General features: G+C 42.1%; 1 protein-coding gene across 2 annotated transcripts in view; it reads left to right on the top strand.

Moving 5' to 3' along the window:
* ZMIZ1 (zinc finger MIZ-type containing 1) overlaps positions 1-21,601 on the top strand; it is a 476,022-nt gene that overhangs the window by 424,917 nt on the left and 29,504 nt on the right. For both annotated transcript variants that reach the window (XM_063133162.1, XM_063133163.1), the window contains 5 exons: positions 1,699-1,897; positions 8,059-8,346; positions 9,273-9,455; positions 11,097-11,271; positions 14,941-15,127. In XM_063133162.1, coding sequence (XP_062989232.1) covers positions 1,699-1,897; positions 8,059-8,346; positions 9,273-9,455; positions 11,097-11,271; positions 14,941-15,127 — 1,032 coding nt within the window. The remainder of the gene's footprint in view (positions 1-1,698; positions 1,898-8,058; positions 8,347-9,272; positions 9,456-11,096; positions 11,272-14,940; positions 15,128-21,601) is intronic.

Genomic DNA, 21,601 nt, shown 5'->3' with positions numbered 1-21,601 from the left:
CCCTTCCCTACTGTGGGGAGGAGGATGGGACCAGACCGAGGAGATTCCATCCGTTTATTCGAATGTCAGTTCTTCTTGACCTCATGAGAGCAAACTCACTTTGTAGCAGGTTCCGTCAAATCAATGCAGGTCTTTTCCAATTTGGTCACTCATGAATCTTCCCTTGGTGAGGGAAGGAGCCTGCAAACCCAACACCCACACCCACTCTTATATCAGGTCCTGTCTACCGCATTTCCAGGAAATCTGGCCTTATAGAGCAAATGGTATATAGCTACTATTCCTCAGCCTTTTAATAAGGAAACAACCATGGCCTTGGCTTCAAGACATTCACCAAAAAGAATGACAACGAAGTAAGATGGTTAGAAAACAAGAGAGTGCCATGGTTTATTATTATGCCACAGCAAGGGTTGCAATTTGACTGGAGCATTACAGTATATTGCATTTTAGTATAATTGATGATCATGTGCTCATTGTAGGGTTCCCCCTATTTATCCCACCCCCAGAAAAGACCACACACACACACACACCATGTATTACAGTAACCAAGCCTAGCAAAACTTCGTAGTTACTTTAAAAATAAAATAAGCCTGTCCAGACTTAAAGGGAAATTAATTACAGTAGCTGGAAATGATTTGCAAATGACTTAGGTCAATCAATTAACTCTAATAAATACCTAAAATAAAGTTTTAATTAACACTGAGATTGTGACACAAACCACAGGCTTAGCCATGATTAACGTTTTGCTAAGCTAGTATGTGAAGGATATTGATAGATGTAATGCTACTGCTTTGCATGGGAGAATGAACTTTGAACATTATTGAATCTGAGGCTCTGCAGTCTGGTGGCTTTAATACTGTGCTTGCTTTAGGGAGAATTACATCATCATGGGAATTTAAATGCATTCAAATTTCACGTGACACATACTGGCCTTATATACTTCAGAAACAACCCAGGCCTGCGCTGTTGTTTTGCCATCACACACACACACACACAAATACGTTAGACATCAGGAAATAATCTGGTGGACTAGAACCCGCTCACTAAATCCTGGCTGAGTTCCTGGAAGCTTACGCAGATTTACGATGGCCTCACTGTGTGCCGCTCTGCCCAGAACTCAGACCAAACCTAGTGAGCCTGAGCAGCGCCCTGCTCCAACAGAGGTGTAGTGGAGGCTCTCCCCTCTGCCGTGGCACCAGTAGCCATGGTGATGGGGTGAATTTTGCTGGAGCCAGTGCGTTTCAGGAGCTGTGTGACCAGCAAAAAGGTAAGAGGAATCCCTTGCAAAATTCTTCAGGGGACCTTCGTGCATTCATAAAACAAAGCAAAAATGATCAAAGTGCTTGGGAATTTAGCAAGTATGTGAAGAGCAAGTGTAAAGTTGCTGGGGGTAGGTAGTGGGGTTGGGGGAATTTAGCAAGCGATCGTCACTTAGAATGAGATGTGGTGAATTAGAGTAGTACTATGCATGACCAGGAAAGTATGAAATAACAATTTTCTGTAAAGTTTTTTTTTAAAAAAAATGTGTGAATGCATGCTGACATTCCGTAAACTCTAATGATCAAAGCTACCACGTTGTCAAATATTGGTATATTATATCCTCTTGCTTCCGTTTTGTACATCTTCTCAGAGTTGACTTGGCTTTGGCCCCAAATGCAAGCCCAGACACTTATGGCTTATCATTTCATTCCCCTTCCTTAGCTACCCAGGAGGCCCTAATAACCCTGCAGGAATGGGGATCCCATCCCACACCAGGCCGCCTGCCGATTTCACTCAGCCAGCCGCTGCCGCGGCCGCCGCTGCAGTTGCAGCAGCGGCAGCTACAGCCACAGCTACCGCTACCGCCACCGTTGCAGCCCTTCAGGAAACGCAGAACAAGGAAATGAACCAATATGGACCGGTAAGCAAACAAGCCTAGACCCATCCCGTGTCTGCTCTTTTCACACTTAATATATATTTTGTAGAAACGGTGACTGCATAAGCAAGAAGCAGGGGATTGCCTCAGAGAACTTCAGGCTCAAATTCCTTTCTTATTTCCATTTACAGCCTGGAGAATTTTATATTAAGTTTCTGTTTGGAAGGCTGGCTCTTGAATGTCTCCTGATACGATATTGGTGTCTTTAAAACATTTTTGAATAAGGCAACCAGACATACTTCGCGTTTGGTGGGGTTGGAGTTAGGGTTGGGGATTAGGGCCTATAAAGTCATAGACTGGGTTCACACTTCCTTGTATCTTGACAGACAAAGGTTCATTTTCTTTGTTTATCAAATGTATGAATCCTTTTTCAGACAAAAGATGCTCCAGTCAATCCCAACTAAAATTATAAATAACAGATCAAAACCCATAATTTTGAATGCACAACTGATTAAAATCACAGAAAGTAGCAAGAAGCACTGTAACATTAGTTTTTAAAGCCAGAGAAAACCACCAGACTTCTCGTAGTGAGGATGCTTAGTGGGGCTCTCTGGGCAGCTGGTGTAGAACTACAGGGCCACCACGGAGAAAACCCTGTTCTAAGCCCCACAAGATTTTTTATCACACAAGGAATGAAGCAAGGTCTCCCTAGCAGATCTCAAGGAACTGGAAGGTTCATATGGGTGAAACATTCCTGCAGATTACCTCTCTTTACCACACAGCTCAGCCAGCTTCTAGTTGCTGAACCTCTACCAAACCAAGGAAAGGCACTGCTTTTGCAGCGTCCTAGCTGAGCACCTGATATCCTTGGAAACACAAGAAGCCCTCCTTCTCTAGTGAAAAGAAGCCACCACCTTCTGTGCCTTAAGTGCTAGACTCTTTTAGATGGTTGGAAGAGAAGCCTGAGAAATAAAACGTTCATGCCTAGATTATGGGACAGATAGATTTTAATGTATATTGATGGGTGACCTAGAGTCATTGTCTACTCTTCAGAACTATATTTTCTCAGCCTTGAAGATTTATTTTATCCTGTAAGTCAGTCTCAGGCCTTTACTCCTCCTTTGGTCTAAGGCACAACCACCTAAGCTATAAGAGAAGCAGAGGCATTTCTTCCTGTTCAGCTGCAGTCACATACATAAACAGAAGTATCGTCTGTGCTTTCCTGGAAACTATTTAAGCGATATGCACCAACAAGGTCATTTCAAAGCCACTGGTATATTGCCATAGATGAAGATGAAGCTAACTGGACCATAGATTTCTTTACTATTTCATTTATTTCTTTACTGCTCAATAGCCAAAGCTCTCTGGGTTGTTCACAAAAATTACAAACCACAAATACAAATAATAAAAGCATCGTATAAAATCATTAACATACAAAATTGAAATTAAATAAATAGCTAAAACAGTTATGATAAAATACTGAACCTGATAAAAACCGTTGACATAAATGCCTCATCAAATGCTTGGGAGTTGAAGACAGTCTTATCCTGGTGCTGAAAAAATAATATTGTTGGCACCAGGGAGAGTGTTCCATCATCAGTGGGGAGAATGTTCCATACCAAAGTAATAGCACAATCAAAGTTAATGGAAGCAGAGTTTAAGTTTAAGTGTTGCAAGTAGATGATAATTAACACTTTTTCTAATTCTCAAATAGAGTTAACTGGATCTGTGATTGTTAATGCAATACCATCACCAAACAGGCTGATTTTGTGTTTTCTTCCTTTAATATTAATTTATTTTTCATTGTTATTTACTCTGATTATAGTTCCTGATTGTTCCAAATGAATGAAAAATAAGAGAACTAATAAATAGCATCCTTAACTCTTTCCTTTACATAAGTAAAATATCTCAGATAACTGTCCATTAACTATGAGTTTTGCTTTAAGTATTTTTATAGATAGCTTTGATCCAGATCATTATAGTTTCTACTAGGAGTAACCATTCTAAATTGTCAAAGGCTTTCTGTGCTCCAAGTGTCATCATCAGAGATTCTGTATCTAACATCTTAATATGATTAATTAAACCTAACATTTTTCTAATGTTATATTTGAGCTGTTCATTATAAAAAATCAGCTTGATTTTGATGGATATAGTTATGTACAAAGTTGTTCAATTATTTTGTCAATATAGATGTAAATATTTCATAATCAAGATTTAACAGTAAAATAGGCCCATGTGATTTTACTTATGATAAATCTTTATCAGATATAGGAATCACTTATCATTTGCTTGGATACATATTTAGTCATCCTTAGAGTAGACCCATTGAAATAAATTGGACTTAAATTACTCGTGTCTAACTTAAAACCCATTGATTTCAATGGATCTACTCCAAGGATGACTAAATCTGGATCCAATCTCTTGCATCATTGTTGCCCTGGGCTTTGTGTGAGGAAGTCTGGGTATAAATCAAATGAATAAATAAATGTTTGAAGTATTGTTTTTGTTCACAAAATCTTATTCATTGCATCTTTAAGGGGTCCATTCAAATGTCAATAAAAGTTTTATAATAGCTAGCTGCCAATTGATCAGGATCATAGGCTTTATTTCATTAAAATGTCTTAATAGCTTTGATTACTTCACCTTTACTAACTAGTTTTTTAGATTTCCTTCATTGACCTTCATAATATTTTTGGCTAGTCAGTGGAATTCAGAAAACAGAGGGGGGCACTGAAAACAGATGTATGATCTGGGGTGAGGGAGAGAGTGTGGCGTTACACCCCACAAGTCAGTTCCCTAATGTATGTCTGGAATTGGTAAGTCTGTGGTGCTTAGAATGTTGACCTGAGTGGGTGGAGTTAGAATGTCTTAGGGTGGAGGAGTGATATATAAGGGAATGACTGAGGGGATTGAGGGAGACTTTTAGGTACTTTTTGAGTCTTTAGCGCTTTAGCTCTCTGTATGTAGAGTACTATTGCTCTGGAGAGTTTAAGGATCAGTGTATAGAAGGGTGTCTTTTGAGTGTGGTGTGCACATAGTCAGTTGATGTATATTAAACAATACTGATAATAAAGAAAGCTCAAGAGTGATTGTGTGAGAGAAAGGAAAGCGTGTATGTGAAGAAAGAAAGGATTAGATGAGAGGTTTTAAAAAGGTTTTGAAAAGTTTCATTTTGAAACAAAGTTTGTGAACCTTAAAATAAATTTTTATCCAGTTTGTTTTAACTACCACAAAAATCCCATGTGTCTCTTTGGCATTTATCATCTGCAGTTATATACATTTAACACTCACTCTGACATTAAATCACCCAGCACATATAATTCACAGCGCTTTAATGTGCGGGAGCCAGGGCTTTTTCAGTGGCTGGCCCCCGGTTATGGAACAATGTGCCCCTGGAGATTAGACAGGCTCCCACTCTCAATTGCTTCAAACGCCTTTGTAAGGCGTTTTTATTTTCACAAGAGTTTGGGGAGGGGGTGGTTTAAATTGGGGTTGAGGGCTTTTAATGGTTTGAGGGTGAGGGTTTTAATGGAATTGTCTTAATGTAGGTTGAGGGTTTTAATAGAATTGTTTTATATGTTATTGTAAAGCGCCTCGATGCCAGAAATGGTGAGGCGGAGCTATAAAAATGCTTTAAATAATAATAAAATAGTAATATTACTGAAATCCTTCCAATTTAACCTCTTTCTCCACACAGTTTGGAGAAAGGTGGTGTTTGTCCCTCGCTTCAGGCTCCTCAAGTGGTGGGGCTTAGCTTGAGCAGGGAGTGTCCGCAGCCAGGCCTGTTGTTCAGAGCCTGTGTCGTGGCAGAGAGGAATTGCTCTGAAGGTCGAAGAGTCAAGAGAGGAGTTCAGATGACTCGCCACACCCTCCAGGTGTGCATAAAAGATATCTCTATGCACATAAAAATCCCCTACATGGAGGTGCTCCTGACTGGGCCAGATGCTCTCTTGCATCAATATACATGTGCTGGATGGTGTGTGCGCCCCCCCCAGTGTGTAAAATGTGAGAGGCTGTGGCGTGACATGAGAAAACAAAATGAGGGTGCATAAAATTAAGAAAAGGAGGTGCCGAAGGTAAAGAAAGTCTCGAGCAAAACTCTACATTAGCTTAGAAAACAAAAGGGATTTTTAAGGATTTATATGCAGTCATTCAACACATTTTGACAAAGGCTTACAAAGAATCAAAATTAGAATAAAAATAATTTTGTGGGCAATCCTATGTGATATCCTCTGCCCTGTTGTGCTGCTACCAACAGCGTGGGAGGAGCAACGAAGACAGTTTTCACCTCCCATCCTTTTAATTTTTTTCCCTGTAGCCCGTCTAGAGCGGTTGCACTGCCGAAGGTGGGCCAAGAGTGGTGAGGCCACAGGAGAGAGTGGATCCCAGCCTCTCCGCTCCTCTCTCCACCCACTGGGATGCCCCCTATTTGACCTGCAAACTTATTTGAGATTGCTTTTGCAGCCTTGGGAAGCAGGCACCGCAGTTCTTTCCATGGCAGTTGCAAGGGAGCGGGGGGAGAGAACAGATCTCAGAGCCCCTCTTCCAAAGTTGTAGGGTGTCTATGGCTTCAGGAGGAAGAATCCAAAAAATCTAAGGCCCTTGGGACCATAGGATTGCTCCCCTAGAACAAAAACATTTAAAACAACACAATTTAATAGTGTAAAAGCAGTAAGCAGAAATAAAATACAAAGGAGAATGAAAGCAATCAAGTGGGGTTGAATGAAAAGCCTGGGAAAATAGAAAGGTCTTTGGCTGGTACCAAAATCACGTCATAGTAGGTGGACAATGAGCCTCCCTAGGCAGCGTGTTCTACAACTTGGGCACCAGCACTAAGAGGGACCCTAGGGAAGTTGAGGGCTCTCCCACACTAGAGGCATTCAAGAGGCAGCTGGACAACCATCTGTCAGAGATGCTTTAAATTGGATTTCTGGATTGAGCGGGAGGGGGGGGGGTTGGACTCAATGGCCTTATAGGCCCCTTCCAACTCTACTATTCTATGATTCTATGATTCCTACAACTACTTAACACACACCAAACAGCAGGGACACCTAGAGACGGATCTTCGGAGAGGATCTTAATATATAGGCAGCCACATGTGGAGAAAAGTGTTCCTCAAGGAATGTTGTACCCAAGCTACAAAGGGCTTTAAAGGTCAAAATGTCCAAGTGGAGACTAGATCCCCGTGTCTCCCAAGACCAAGTCCGACACTCTAACCACTACACCACACGGGCTTTAACTGAAGCTGGGACTATTGGCAAGAACTAACTGGACAGGCAAAGATGATTTGGAGGGCCAGAAACTGGCCAAGGGAGCATTGATTTAGGGTCTACACCCTGACAGATTTGTCTTTAAGAATGGTGTAGGTCAAAGTTTCTGCCAGTTGTGGCTGCTGCTGACACTGTAACATTGCGACCAAGCAACTGTAAAGGAGCAATGAGAGCCAAGAAACATGGAGGAGCTACATTTCAGTGTTAATTTAAAGTGTCCAGGCTCCCGTAATTGAGTAGTTCAGCCATTCAGCAAGCCCAACTTTTACCACCCCAAAGCTCTGTAAAACAAGTAGGCCTTACCTTGCCTCACCACAATACAGGGAGGATTGTAAATTGATGAAAATCCTCTAAGAGCTTGTTCTGTAACCTCAGGGCTACGGCCGTAAAAGTCCTGCTCCTTCCTTGGATAAAATCATGGCTCCATTAAGTTCAGTATGAACTCGGCTCTTGAGATCAATAGAGTTCATGATTTCTTTCACTGCACATAAACTCTTGCTATTCTCACAATTCTACCCCATCCCTTTGCTCCCCCCCCCCTCTCAAAAAGGTCACATTGCCACTTTTTAAACCTCTTGGCAAACCCCGCCATACGTAGCAGTTGCCTTCCTCTGCCTTTTCATTTGTTCTGCAGTAATTCAGTGTGAGCTCACATCTACGTTACTATGGACAACTATTGTGCAGTTCAATGGGAAACACTCATTTAACAGAAGAATTTACAGCTCTCAGAAAATCCTTAACCGTTGCCTACTTTTTAGTCACTTTTGGAATTCCAGTTATAATTTTAAAAAATTTTTTTTAAAAAAGAGCGGGGTGGGGGAACTGCACGGGCTGCTTATTTGAAAATGCGACATATTTCTGACTCCCATCAGCTCAGCTCCCCCTCCCGTATTAAATGCATGTCGCATTTTATTCTTTTTTTTTCTTCTGTTGAAGGTTTGTTCCTCTTTCCAGATGGGTCCAACTCAGGCTTATAACAGCCAGTTCATGAACCAGCCTGGCCCTCGTGGCCCTGCTTCCATGCCGGGCAGCATGAACCCCGCCACCATGGGAGCAGGCATGACGCCTTCCAATATGAGTGGGCCACCTATGGGCATGAACCAGCCCAGGCCTCCTGGGATGAGTCCCTTCAACCATGGGCAAAGGATGCCGCAGCAAGCCTACCCTGGCCCACGTCCCCAGTCTTTGCCTATGCAGGGCATGAAGAGGCCGTATCCAGGAGAGGTGAGCAGCTGCACTGCTTTTTGCAAATTGTGCAGATTATGTGTGTTGTAACATGGGTGACTGACAATCTGCAGAAACCCACACATGGCCTGTGTATGCCTTCAGCCCTTGAAATGTAACATGTGGGGCGGGGAAAATGGGATACCTGAAAATAGCTCTTCTCATCGCCCTTTAATGCGAGAAGATGAGGAATTTGAGCAGTGATTCTATTATGAGCAGCAGTGAATTTGAAATGTTCAAAATAAGTTGAATTCAAAAACAGAGACTGGCACACGGTCCATGTTGGGAATCTCTTGGGTTATTTCTGTCCCCAAAGCTTAGAATAATGGTTAATACCCAGTGCGCTTTAGGTCTACTAAATGTGCTCTGCTTTTAAAGTTTGCATGTTTTCCACATCACCTTTTCCTGAAAGTCAGTGTGTTTGTAATGTTGTGAAATGTGCAATTGCCGGTTAGTTGATTATGTGTAATTATTTATAATGGGGAAATTTCATGTCAAAGTTAAGTGCTTTTAAGTCCCATTGACTTCAGTGGGAGAGATTTAAGGATGTTTTCAATCTCTCCCATGGATATAAATGGGGCTTCAAACAACTAAACGTGGCTGGATTGTGACCTAGTTTTGTAAATTAATGTTTCTTTTAAGCTGTACGTGTTTATTTGTTCTCAGAAACATCACTTCCTTGACCTGATCACTCAGATCGGACTGATGGGACTCACTAGCATCCAGAATAGCTTGGCAATTAAACAATTCATTTTAGGTTTTACTTACCACACAGTATTTGGAAATGTTGACCAAAGTACACTGAAGGCAGAAAATGTTGCTGTGACTATTTGTTTGAATTTCAGTACATGTAATCATCCAAAGTGTTTTACTAGAGGTACAATTTGAAATCTGTGTGTGTGTGTTTTGCCTCTTTTACAAAATAGCCAAATTATGGAAACCAGCAGTATGGACCAAATAGCCAGTTTCCATCCCAGCCCGGTCAGTATCCAGCTCCCAACCCTCCAAGACCCCTTACATCTCCCAACTACCCTGGACAAAGAATGCCAAGCCAGCAAAGCTCGGGGCAATATCCACCCCCAACAGTCAACATGGGACAGTATTACAAGGTGAGAACAATCCTTCATTGATCTCCATCTCTTATTAATTAGTGGGAGTTCATGTCCCCATTCTGAAAGAAGAATTATATATCCATTCAATTCAGACTGTAAAACATTGTAGTAAGCGATGGTCAAAAAGTTACTTGTTCATCTCTTTGTCACATTCTAAGGTGACCAAGAAACACAATTCACTCCAACAGAAGGTGCCCTGCCTAAAGTGGGGAATCCTTTTTCCGCTAAAGCTGCACTACTTCAAGGGCAATTCACTGGGGGCTGCATGCCGACAGTGGGGGAGGGGAGGGGAGGGCCTCCTCTCTCTCTCTCTTTTGTTCTCTTGAGAATCTGAAGAATGCATTTACGATTATTACGAGATCAAGAGTTTGGAGTGTTGCTAATCTTAAGAGCTGCCCCTCTTTGTCTCTCTCTTTGGCCTTTGCTAGACCTATCTGTAAATCCAGGCCTGACCAGGGAAGATCCTGCGATGCAAATATCGCAGATCTTGCCTTAGTCTACACGCGCCCGCCATTTTTTTGTTTGTTTTCAGGAGGGACTGGATGCGCAGGAGCGCTCCTGCGCAAAGGTACTTTTTTAAAAAAAATAAAGTTCCCTCCCCCCCGTCCGCCATCTCCCTCCCTGGCCTCGATGGGCTAGTGCTCCTGGGAAGCGCTGCACCCCTTCCGCGGCTCCCGGATCCTCGCAAGTAATTGCAAGGAGTCGAGAAAACCGCTTGTTAGAGGCACCACATGCTCACAGTCTTCTCGGGTTCAGCCCAAGACCGTGAAAAATATCGGGCTAAAAGTGGTGCCCAGGGAGGGTTGAAGACGCCTTCTCACCTGTCATCTGGATGCACAGGGACAATCCCGGGGTTCACCCCGGGATAAACGCTGGTCTAGCAAAGGCCTCTCTCTCTCTCTCTCTCACACACACACACACACACACACACACACTCATCATCCATCCATTCACACCCACATGCCTTGAAGTAGCAGTTCCTAGAGGGAACTGCTTTGCCTTTTCTCTCAGAAGGTGTGGCGGGTGGGCAGCTTTGGGAGAAGGCCCCATGAGGTGGCAGTTCCCGACGGAGCAGGCTCCTCCCCCCCCCACCTCTTGCTCTTCCAGTGAGAAAGGGGGTAAGCTTTAGAGGCTGCTGCTTCAAGGCACACATGGTGCCTTGAGACAGTATCTTCTAACAGAGCATATTCTCTCTCTCTCACACACACACACACACACACACAGTTTAGGAAAGCGGGGGAAGCATTGCAAGCCACTGGGACACAAGATTGGGAAATGAGGGAAATATTAAAGGGGTGGAGCCTGAAGAGAAGACGCCGTGGGGCTGAGCGGGGATGTGTTGTGTGCCGCATCCACGCCAATGCCAGCGGTTCTCCGTACCTGGTCTCAAGCATTCCGAAATAGGCAGCAAAACCAGGATATTTCTCAAGTACCTAGTTGGGCAGGCTGGTGTGAATGGCTTGTGGGCTGGATTTGGCTTGTGTATCACAAGTTGTACAGGACTACCCTGTGTCATTGCTGAATGTGTTAACACTTCTCCACTCTGTTTTCCTGGATTTTTAGCCCATATTCTACAGTGTCAGGACACTTCAATAATTTATTTTCTTTTTTCCCCCCAATTGCAATTACATTTTACAGCCATCAAGGCCTGTTCCTGTGGCAAATTACCCTCACTCACCTGTTCCAGGAAACCCCACACCACCTATGACTCCAGGGAGCAATATTCCTCCATACCTGTCCCCTAATCAGGATGTCAAACCGCCATTCCCGCCTGACATTAAGCCAAATATCAATGCTTTACCGCCACCTCCAAGTAAGTAGCAAATGAGGCATCCATAAAGTCCTTTCCCGACCCTGCTTTCACCTGTCTGCAAATTGCATACCGCAGAAATTATGCTTGATAAATACCAGCTTGATTGCTACATTCTAGAAAGAAACGTTGTTTGCCCGTTGATATATGAAGTGACCGGCATCCTTATGAAAGGTATACAAAGTAGGGGGAAGCAGAAACACTATGATCTGAAAGTAAATCTAACTGAAATCAGTGGGACGTTTCTGAGTAAAAGTAGATAGAATTAGGCTGAAAGTGCGTATTGTATAGGAAAATTATCGACAATGTACAGGATTGGAAAAAAGGATAGTTGATTTTACACTTCTAAATATATCCCTTTCTTTGCTTTCTTTAAGCAGAACATTTAGGCTCTTTTTTATTTTTGTGCCCATGAAATCATGAGTGGGCAAGGCTCACAATTACCTATTCCCACTCCCCTCACCATAGGGAGTAGTAAATAACCACATGTTTATGTTAGCACAGGACCCCTCTCCCATGACCTTGGGAGATTCCACATTCCAATAACTGGAATCTTTGTTGTTCATTTCTGCTGCTGAGGGAATTGTGTGATCTCCATCCACAGGCCATCCTGCCTGGAATGTAACATCCGAATAGGCCTTTAAATCTTCTTCTTCTTTATATTCTTGAAGTATTTGTTTTACATGCTGCTTCCCAACAAAATGATCAAATCAGTGATCATAGCAACAACTTCAGTGCTAAAATAAAACAGAGTGATCTTTCTACTATAATAACAAAACTATAAGTGTAACTGGCTGGGTTAGGGTGACTATATGGAAAGGAGGACAGGGCTCCTGTATCTTTAACAGTTGCATAGAAAAGGAAATTTCAGCAGGTGTCATTTGTATATATGGGGAACCTGGTGAAATTCCCTCTTCCTCACAACAGTTAAAGCTGCAGGTGCCCTGCCCTCTTTTAAATCTGGTCACTCTAGCATAGCTCCTGCAGCTTTAACTGTGGTGATGAAGAGGGAATTTCACCAGGTTCTCCATATATACAAATGACACCTGCTGAAATTACCTTTTCTATGCAACTGTTAAAGATGCAAGAGCCCTGTGCCACGACACAGGCTCTGAACACCAGACCCGGCCGAGGCTACTCCCTGCTCAAGCCAAGCACTACCGCTTGATACGCCTGAGGCAAGGGATAAAACCCACCTTCCTCCAAACTATGTGGAGAAAGGGGTTAAAATGGAGAAGGATTTTTAATATATATATAATAATGCACTGTGAGTTATATCTGCTTAGGTGAATGATTGTCAGAGTGGGTGTTAAATGTGTAAACTTAAGATGATAAATGCCAAACAGACACGTGGGATTTTTGTGGTAGTTTAAAAAAGAAACAATCAAAATTTATTTTTAAAAGTTCACAAGCTTTGTTTCAAATAACAACATTTAAAAACCTTTTTGAAACCTTCCATACAATCCTGTCACTCTCACATTCGCGCTTTCCTTTTTCTCACACAATCACTCTTGAACTTTCTTTATTCTCAGTATTGATTAATATACATCCACTACGTGCACACTACACTCTAAAGACACCACTCACTACACTGACTCTCAAATTTCCCAGAACTTAAGTACCATAAACACAGAGAGCACTACAGACTCTTAAGAGTACCTAACAAGTCCCCCTGAAAAGTTTTCTCAATCCCCTCAGTCATTCCCTTATATATCACTCCTCCCCCCTCCCAAGACATTCTAACTCCGCCCACTCAGGCCAACATTCCCAAAACTACAGACTTATAAACTGCAGACATACATTTGGAATTGACTTGTGGGGTGTAACGCCACACCCTGCCCTCCTTTTCAAATTGTCACCCTAGGCTGGGTTATACCTCAGAGAAACCCTATGTAAAGAGGACATTCTTAAGAAGAGGTCAAAAAGTCAAAAGTATAGACACCTGTCTGATGTTCACTGGATGGGCTGCAGGTGCTGCAACACTAAACACTCTCTTACTAGTAATCCACACTATGCAGCACCATCAAAAGTGCTCCTTTTGAGAATCACAAAGACTAGGCAGGGACATAAGGGGTAAGGCAATCCCTAAGATAACTTGGTCCCAAGTTGTATAGGACTTCATAGGTCAACAATAAAACCTTAAACTCGGCCTGGTAGCTTCTTGGCATTCAGTGCAATTATTTTAGCAAGAGCGTAACATGCTGTTGAAAGGATACCCCCGTCAGCAGCTCCATTCTACACCAGCTGCAAAATCTTTACTGGGTAAGTTTTTTATTGATAACCGTTACTGCATATTCACACATCTCTAGAATTCCTCAGCCTACCTGTAGAATTACATGGGCTACAAAGCTAGTTTTGTTATTTAAAATAAAAGCAGGAATTCTTAGGATTCTAAAGAAAACCTATAGGATGGCAGTGCAATTCTCTCTATCAAACGCTTGGAGGCCCATGGGCTTACTTCTTCCCCTGTCCCTCCAAAAGCAGGTTCAACATCTTAGAAATTGGGATCTGGCAGTCAGTGTGGTGTCATGGCTATCTGTGGCGTTACACCCCACAAGTCAGTTCCCAAATGTATGTCTGCAGTTTGTAAGTCTGTGGTGAGTTTAGAATGTTGGCCTGAGTGGGCGGAGTTAGAAAGTCTGGGGAGGGGGAGGAGGGAAGGACTGAGGGGATTGAGGGGGACTTTTTAGGTACTCTTAGAGTCTTTGGTGCTCTCTGTGTTTAGAGTACTTACGTTCTGGGAAATTTGAGGTTCAGGGTAGAGAGTGGTATGCACATAGTTGATGTATATTAATCAATACAGATAATAAAGAAAGCTCAAGAGTGATCGTGTGAGAGAAAGGAAAGAGTGTATGTGAATGAGTGAAAGGATTGGATGAAAGGTTTCAAAAAGGTTTTTAAATGTTTTATTTTGAAACAAAGCTTGTGAACTTTTAAAAATAAATTTTAATTATTTTGTTTTTAACTACCACAAAAATCCCACGTGTCTGTTTGGCATTTATCATCTGAAGTTTACACATTTAGCACCCACTCTTGACAATAATTCACCTCAGCACATATAACTCAGTGTTTTATTTTATTTATTGAAATCCTTCTCCATTTAACCCGTTTCTCCACATGGTTTGGAGAAAGGTAGTTTTTATCCCTTGCCTCAGGCGTATCAAGCGGTGGTGCTTGGCTTGAGCAGGGAGTAGCTGCGGCCAGGCCTGGTGTTCAGAGCCTGTGTCGTGGCACTACCCACTGGACTAGGCCTGGGGAGATCTAGTTCAAATCATTTCTCATCCACAACACCCACTGGGTGACTTCTGGCCAGTATCTCAGCCTGATCTACCTCACAGGCTTGTTGTGAAGATAAAATGTGTGTTGAGGGTGGGGAGTGGGGGAGGAATCATGTACACCATTGTGAGCTCCTTGGAGGATGGATGGAATACAGATGTAGTGAACAAATGCAGATGTGATGAACACATTGTAGGGCCTCCCAACTTGAGAATTACAGGTGTGATCACAGGAGTAAAAGAGGGGCAGGGATCATGTGTGTGAGCTGGATCTCACCACTTGCATAGAAGATGGAAAGAGTAATGCCAGTTTAGGCCATAAAATCAACCCAGCAAATGATCAGTGAGCCGTGTGATATTGTCCAGTATAAATATATGCGTTGTTATCGCACTGCAGATGCTAAAGGGAAAGTTCACGCTTTCTCTCCCTCTTCGATCCCAGCCAACCATAATGATGAACTGCGCCTGACGTTCCCTGTGAGAGATGGGGTCGTATTAGAACCCTTCCGGTTGGAACACAACTTGGCGGTCAGCAACCACGTCTTTCACCTACGGCCCACTGTCCATCAGACGCTAATGTGGAGGTAGGTTCGCGAAGCTGCATGGGGAGACCTTACAGGGTTGGGAACAAAATGGCAGGCAAGATGTGTGGGTTTTTTTCCCTTTCTTCGGTTGCATGTGGTTGGGTAGGCTGTAATATACTTTGCCTCGGAAAGTATGACCACATTCGGAAATCCAGACTGTATTAGTTTAAAGGTTCAGGAACACATGACAAGGCAATCTTTGAAAAAGTCTTGGCTCTGACCCTTTGCTACCATCTTTTGGGTAACAGGAAGAGAAGCAACAGAGCAGAGAAGATTCAAGAGAATCTTGAATCTTTAAAAGGAAGCTTTGGGCTTCTAGTTGTTTCTGCTACAGCAGCTATATTAATCATTAGTATTACTATTAATTTCCAGTGTAACACGTCTTTTGGCAATAGTTTCTGCTAGTATAAAGTTGTGCTTTGTTCTCTTGTGCAAAGATTTGACAGTAGCTCACTCGTTGACACAGACACACACAGAACTTAGCCTTCACAGGTAGCGTAGAACACCATTAAAACAATACATGTGCTGTATTAAGATTAAAGTCATGAAATTTATAAATGATAACACAATATTATTAAGCACAACAATACTACCCTATTTCTTCGATTCTAAGATGCACTTTTCCCCCCATATAAACATCTCTTAAAATGGGGTGTGTCTTAGAATCGCGGGTGTCTTAGGTTTTTTTTTTTTCTGTTGGTGGTACTGAAATTGGTGTGCGTCTTACAATCGATGAAGTATGGTATTAAGCACAATGCCCACGAATCCAAATACTAGGCATGTGGATGTCTCAGAAAAGCTCTACTCTTGAGGGGAAAATCAGGCATGCATCTCAAAACAGCTGCCCACACACTTTGGGAAGCCCAGCCAGGACTTACAGGCACATGTACACAAATGTGGGAGGTCGTTGGCACCTCTAGTTAAAGCGTCTCAGGTAGCAGGGCAGGGAAAGGGCTCAGCCTGAGAACTTGGAGAGTTGCCAAGGGATGTCGTTCACATTTGCATGTTTGAGGCAAGGATATGGCAGTGTAATAATGGTGTAGAGCTGCTCTGAGACCAGAGAAAAGCAAGAGATAAGAAGGTTGATCATTGATAAACCATCCTTAGGCAGATATTTTGAGCATGGCCCTTGCTTGAACATAGGTCACTTACTCATAAGGTGATGGAAGTTATGCTTTGGTACAGAGCATGATGAGAAACAGCATTTCTCGCTATGTTGCAAAAGAAAGTGCTGCTCAGAGGAAAACCAAAAGTTCAGGAAAAGTGAATGGACCAGTTCCTGAGAAATAATCAAGCTAACTTTTAACCCAGCTAGCTAGTGGAGCTCAGAAACACACTCAAGTGAAACAACTTCAGATGCTGCCGTGAACAGCTGTTTTAATGAGGACAAGCCACCAGCCTTAACAAGAACAGGTGCCTTTGCCCTCCCAGGGCCCACAGCAAGGGGCGCCAGGTTTTAGCATGGCAATTAGTGCTTCTGCCTAGTGCAGATAAAAAAAAAAAAACCTAAACATTAAAAAGTTTGTATCAGATTAATGTATTCCAGAGGGATGGCCATTTTAGCTAGACATAGCAAAAAACAACCACAAGGCCTGTGACACAAAGTCAAATATATTGTGGCGTAAGCATTCATTACCTAGAGCCCACTTTGTCAAATGCATCTGATGAAGTGGGCCCTGGCTGGCAAAATCTTATAACACAGTAAATTTTTCTTTCAGGTGCCATGGAACACTTTGTTGGGTCAAATTATTTATTTATAAAATGTATTACCTGCTTTTTGTAGAATTTTTTTAAAAAGCTTAAAACATTTCACAAAGGAAACAAGAAATTACTTAAAAACAAAGAGGGCCAGCCTATCAAAATTCAGTTGTTAAAAAACTAAAAAGCATGAGAAAATAGGATGGTCTTAACTTGGCCGCGGAAGTTGCACAGGGGTGCTGCCTTATTATTGTGGGAAGGCTGTTATGATTTCAAGCCCTCTCGCCGAGATATGAGTAAATAAAGAGGACTGCTGTGCAATCCACAAAGGTTTATGTAGTAAATAGACATCTCTTTACACCTGAAGGGACTGTGGATATTAGGAGCTATCCAATAAGGTTAACTAGCCTAACAACGCACAACTAAACAGAAAGTGTCCTGCTGTGCCCGACAGCCTTTTATTGAATTCCTCCCTCAGGGAGGGTCTTCAAGTTGTGCAACTTCTAGTGAGTACCTAGCCACCGCCTCCTTTCAATTCCACCTGCTTGACCCTGGGGCAGACTCTGGTATCTGTCAATTTCGATGTTCCCTCCCCCTCCGACAAAGACTAAATTCCAAGAGAGAGTGAGGAGCGGAAGATGATCTCTGAGCCTTGACCTGCTGTTCAAAAAGCTCCTGGAGGAATTTCCTTCCCCACTTCCTGTCCTGGCTGATCTGCTTCTTTTTATTCAGGCTCCGAGCATGATTCGGGATACACACCAGGGAGACCGGGCCTGATCTTTACAGTTCTCTAATTACACATGAATTATATAGGAATGCAACAATATGAAATGTTGTTATATTTAGATGCTGCTTCCCCATAGAAATTAATGTACAGAGTGTATCACAACAGAGCCCTCCGTCCTATTGGTGTCTATCCCATAAGGCTGTGCCCTAAGACAAAATATCAGTATAACAATACAGCAAAGATCCCAGAAAACTTGTCACATCAGCAAATGCTATTAGCTTTGTGCTAGTGCAACATAATTTACATTAGCACTAGTGCCAAATCAAATACTGCTCATAATTTTATATGTAATAAATCATAACATTTATAACTGCATTAGCCAAACGACATTCCACCAATTAGATTTCTCTAATACCAAAAAACAAAAAGCCTCCATTAATGGGAACATTCTTCACAAAAATATATACTTTTACCTAACAAACTATTAACCAACTAACCCATAAATAACCGACTAACTAAAATATTAGCTGCAAAAAGTAAATCAATATCAAAATGTGTTAGTTTAAATTGATTAATCAAAACCTATTAAAGCAGAAGCATTACAATAAAGCATCAGAAAGCACGGGTGCATTAATCTCAATCAACAGAAGAGCAGCAGAAGACATCTCACATCTTCAGGCCCCTCAGCCATCCACATAGCCCATGCCAAAGGAATACTCAAAGCAGTAGCTCTCACCTGAACGGCCTTCCCCCAAAGCTCCCATGCAGGTCATCCTTCTCTCATCAGAAGGTACAGAAGTATTCTTCCTCTAATATCCATCAATTGGAGTGGCACCCTCTAATTACCTTTAGCTGTAGCTAGGGGTCAGGCAAGGCTTTATTTCCGCAGGCCAGGTGTAAATGGGCCAGAGAGAGGGCTGGGAACCAGCCCTTACAGGAGTCCCAGCAGGTTTTGACGAATTAAATCTCTGGCAGTCACAGACCAGCTGCTCCTGGTGAGAGTGCTTTCCTAACCTTACTCTGATATACTTTTCTGTGATATTTGTGGAATAGTTAAACCAGTGAGCCACATCTTCAGATAGACACTTATCTTCCTGTTGTCCCTATTCAACTACCTCTTCTTTGCTTTTTATATAATCACTGCATGGCTGATATCTTTTTGAAATTTCTTCCTGTGAAGAAGCCACAATATGCTTTTGGCTCTCCAGTGACCCCCACTCAAGGCAGCTATGGATTTTACATATGTTACCTGAGAGCCAAATACATGGTGGGGCCCAGGGGCTATGTGTACAGGATACACTGCCATCCCTGTGTGGCAACAAAAGAAGAGGAGGGGCATCACCCTTATCAGAGGGCATCATTTGGTGGAGGCAATGGTAGACGAGACTTCCATGTGGGTTTACAATGCTTAGCAGCAGCACTTTGGAACACTGCCTTAATCATAGTTAAAAAGCGGGTTATATTTTATCTGCACCAACCCACGGGGGCGAATGTCTATGTGATTTAGCCCCAAGTGTTATGACATCAGGCTTGGGACATTAATGAATTAGATGTGAACCCTTGTCTCCTTTAATTTGAAAGTAATGACAGTTTCAGTGGGTCATGTCCAAGAGTTAATGCCCTAAATTTGAGGTCCTTATAGCTGGCTTGCCTTTCATTATCTTGGAGTAACCACAATAGAGGGAGCCAGTGTAGTTATTTGCTGACGCCTATTAATAAGTAATCACCACTGGGATTGTGCAGACTCGTTTTGTAGATTTAGAGAGCTGCACTGAAGCGTGGGGCTGTTTCTTAATGCTTGCAGCTTTAAAGAATACAGCACAGAACCCTGAAGCTAAAGGCTTCTATTTAAATTATTTTTAAATACTTCAATATAACGAACCCTTAAAAACTCCTTAAAATGTACAGTTTATGGGAGCAGTCTTTACACTATGAAAGCAGCACTGCTTCTTCCGTTGCCAGAGTTCTTTCTTGCTGCTTTTAACCTTTACTAAAAGTAGAAGATGAAGAGGCCCTATGCAGACATTGTGGCTGAGCCTAGACGTCCTGCAGCCTGAGGCAAAGGAGAAGATGGTGCCTCTCCCCATTCCATTTACAGAAATAAACCAGATTAGTAGTTGAATCTTACTTCAACACTGGAGATACTGCATGTAACATCTGAGGCAGCAGCCTCACTGTGCTGCATAATTCTTAAACCAGAGCTTGTTTTCCTTAACCATGGTTAAACGTTATGTCTGAATATCTCAGCCTTGGTTAAGGATTGGCTGCAAATGAGGACGTGAATCTGATTTTAAAAAAGAAGTAAATAATTTATTTTAAAGAATAACTTTGAGAATATTAAATAATCTGAATATAATCATGGGTTTCTGAAGCTGTCTTCTAAACAAACCATAGTTAACATTAACAAGAGTTTAAGTTTGAATTCACACACCTAACTGTGGTTAATTGAAATCAGAAGCAAACTTTGCTGATCTCCTTGTTACAGCCATGCCAGCAGAGGAGTGAGGAGGAGCATGTGAACTTAAAGCTTGATGTGCCTCATTCTAGTCCTATTAAGCTAAGGTTTAGTATGATGTCTGAACGTGGTCATTGAGTTAGAAGCAGCTTTTCTATGTAAATGAAAAATCAATTTGATCATTTTTCAGACATGAATATTAACACTCTACCTATGAGACATAGGCACTGGGAAAGGCAGAGGGTGCGCAGAACCTCTGGTAACCACCACTTCCAGGTTTCTGGAGCACCTTAAAACAGAGGCTCCCAAAGAAGCCAGCTCTTTGCACCTCAAAACTTGCCCAACATCCTCTTATGGGAGAGGCTATTAGCAAGACAAGGCATCTCTGAATTTTATAAACAGACTCTTACCTTGGACATTTAAAAAGCTTTGCAGAAACTGCTAGTTCAGAGTAGTCTTGTCTTGTAAGCAGGGCTCACATACTTTATTGCATCTGAGTTGCTAAATAGCTCTGAAGCCTATTTAAGTCTTAAAGCATGACAATATGGGCGATCTTATTGCTTTTTGCCTTTAGGATACATTTGGGAATATGACATAAAATAATGCAAGTAGTAATATAATCACATTGTGTGGTTTGGCTTTATTTTCTTCATGAGTTGGGTAGTAACGATAGGAGTGGAGATTAAAATTCTCCCTTATTTGAATTCTGAAATTGGCAGGTATGAAGTTCTTTTTGATTTGTATGCCCGTTTGAGTTAGACATAATGCAATAAAGTGCCTAATCAAATACAAATGAATCGTATGGCCGTTTTTCTGTCATGGTTATGAGACATTTATGGTGCTAGGCCCTTAATGCATTACATGGCATTTACCTTACAAGACTTGAAAGGTTAGCCAAATCAGCTACACACAACATCCGATAGCTGAGGCACATATGGTTCTGAATTAAAATAGCTGGTGCGCTTCACTTTTTACACCCGATTGATTTTTTAGAATTTACTCTAAAACGGTTTACTCAGTATATCCCAGTGACCAAGTGATCCAACATACATTGCTTGGAGATATTGGAGAATTACCCACCCTCTGCTAAGATTGATTGGAAGGAGGCAAGTCCAGAACAGTTAATCATGCAGAGGTGCAGAAGGCAGCTTTTTCTAATGGGTGGGCACTGTGAGTTGATCAGAATCTTTAATTCAACCCAACCTGGTCCCCTCCAAATGTTTTGGACTTAAACTCCATTAGCCCCAGCCAGTGTGGCCAATGGTCAAGAATTCTGGGAGTTGTAGTCCAAAATGTCTGGAGGGCACCAGGCTGGGGATGGCTGCTTTAATTATTTAATGAATATACTTCAAATGGCAATGCTAACAGTTCTGTTGCAGCACACAGTTTGGAAGTAGCAGAGTTATGGACTTTAGCCTAACACTTTACAAATTCTGTAGGAGCCAGCTCTTCCTGACAGCTTCTGACATTTATCTTGGTTTGTTCTGGTACTGTGGGGTATTCAGAGAAAACCAAAACTCCATCTATCTTTAAACTTCTTGGTTTTTCTGCTACCTGCTTATAAACAGAGGGAAAGATAGAGAATCCCACGGGT

Source organism: Elgaria multicarinata, chromosome 8 (genome assembly GCF_023053635.1).
Source record: "Elgaria multicarinata webbii isolate HBS135686 ecotype San Diego chromosome 8, rElgMul1.1.pri, whole genome shotgun sequence".
NCBI lineage: Eukaryota > Metazoa > Chordata > Lepidosauria > Squamata > Anguidae > Elgaria > Elgaria multicarinata.
This window is presented reverse-complemented; position numbering and strand designations above follow the sequence as displayed.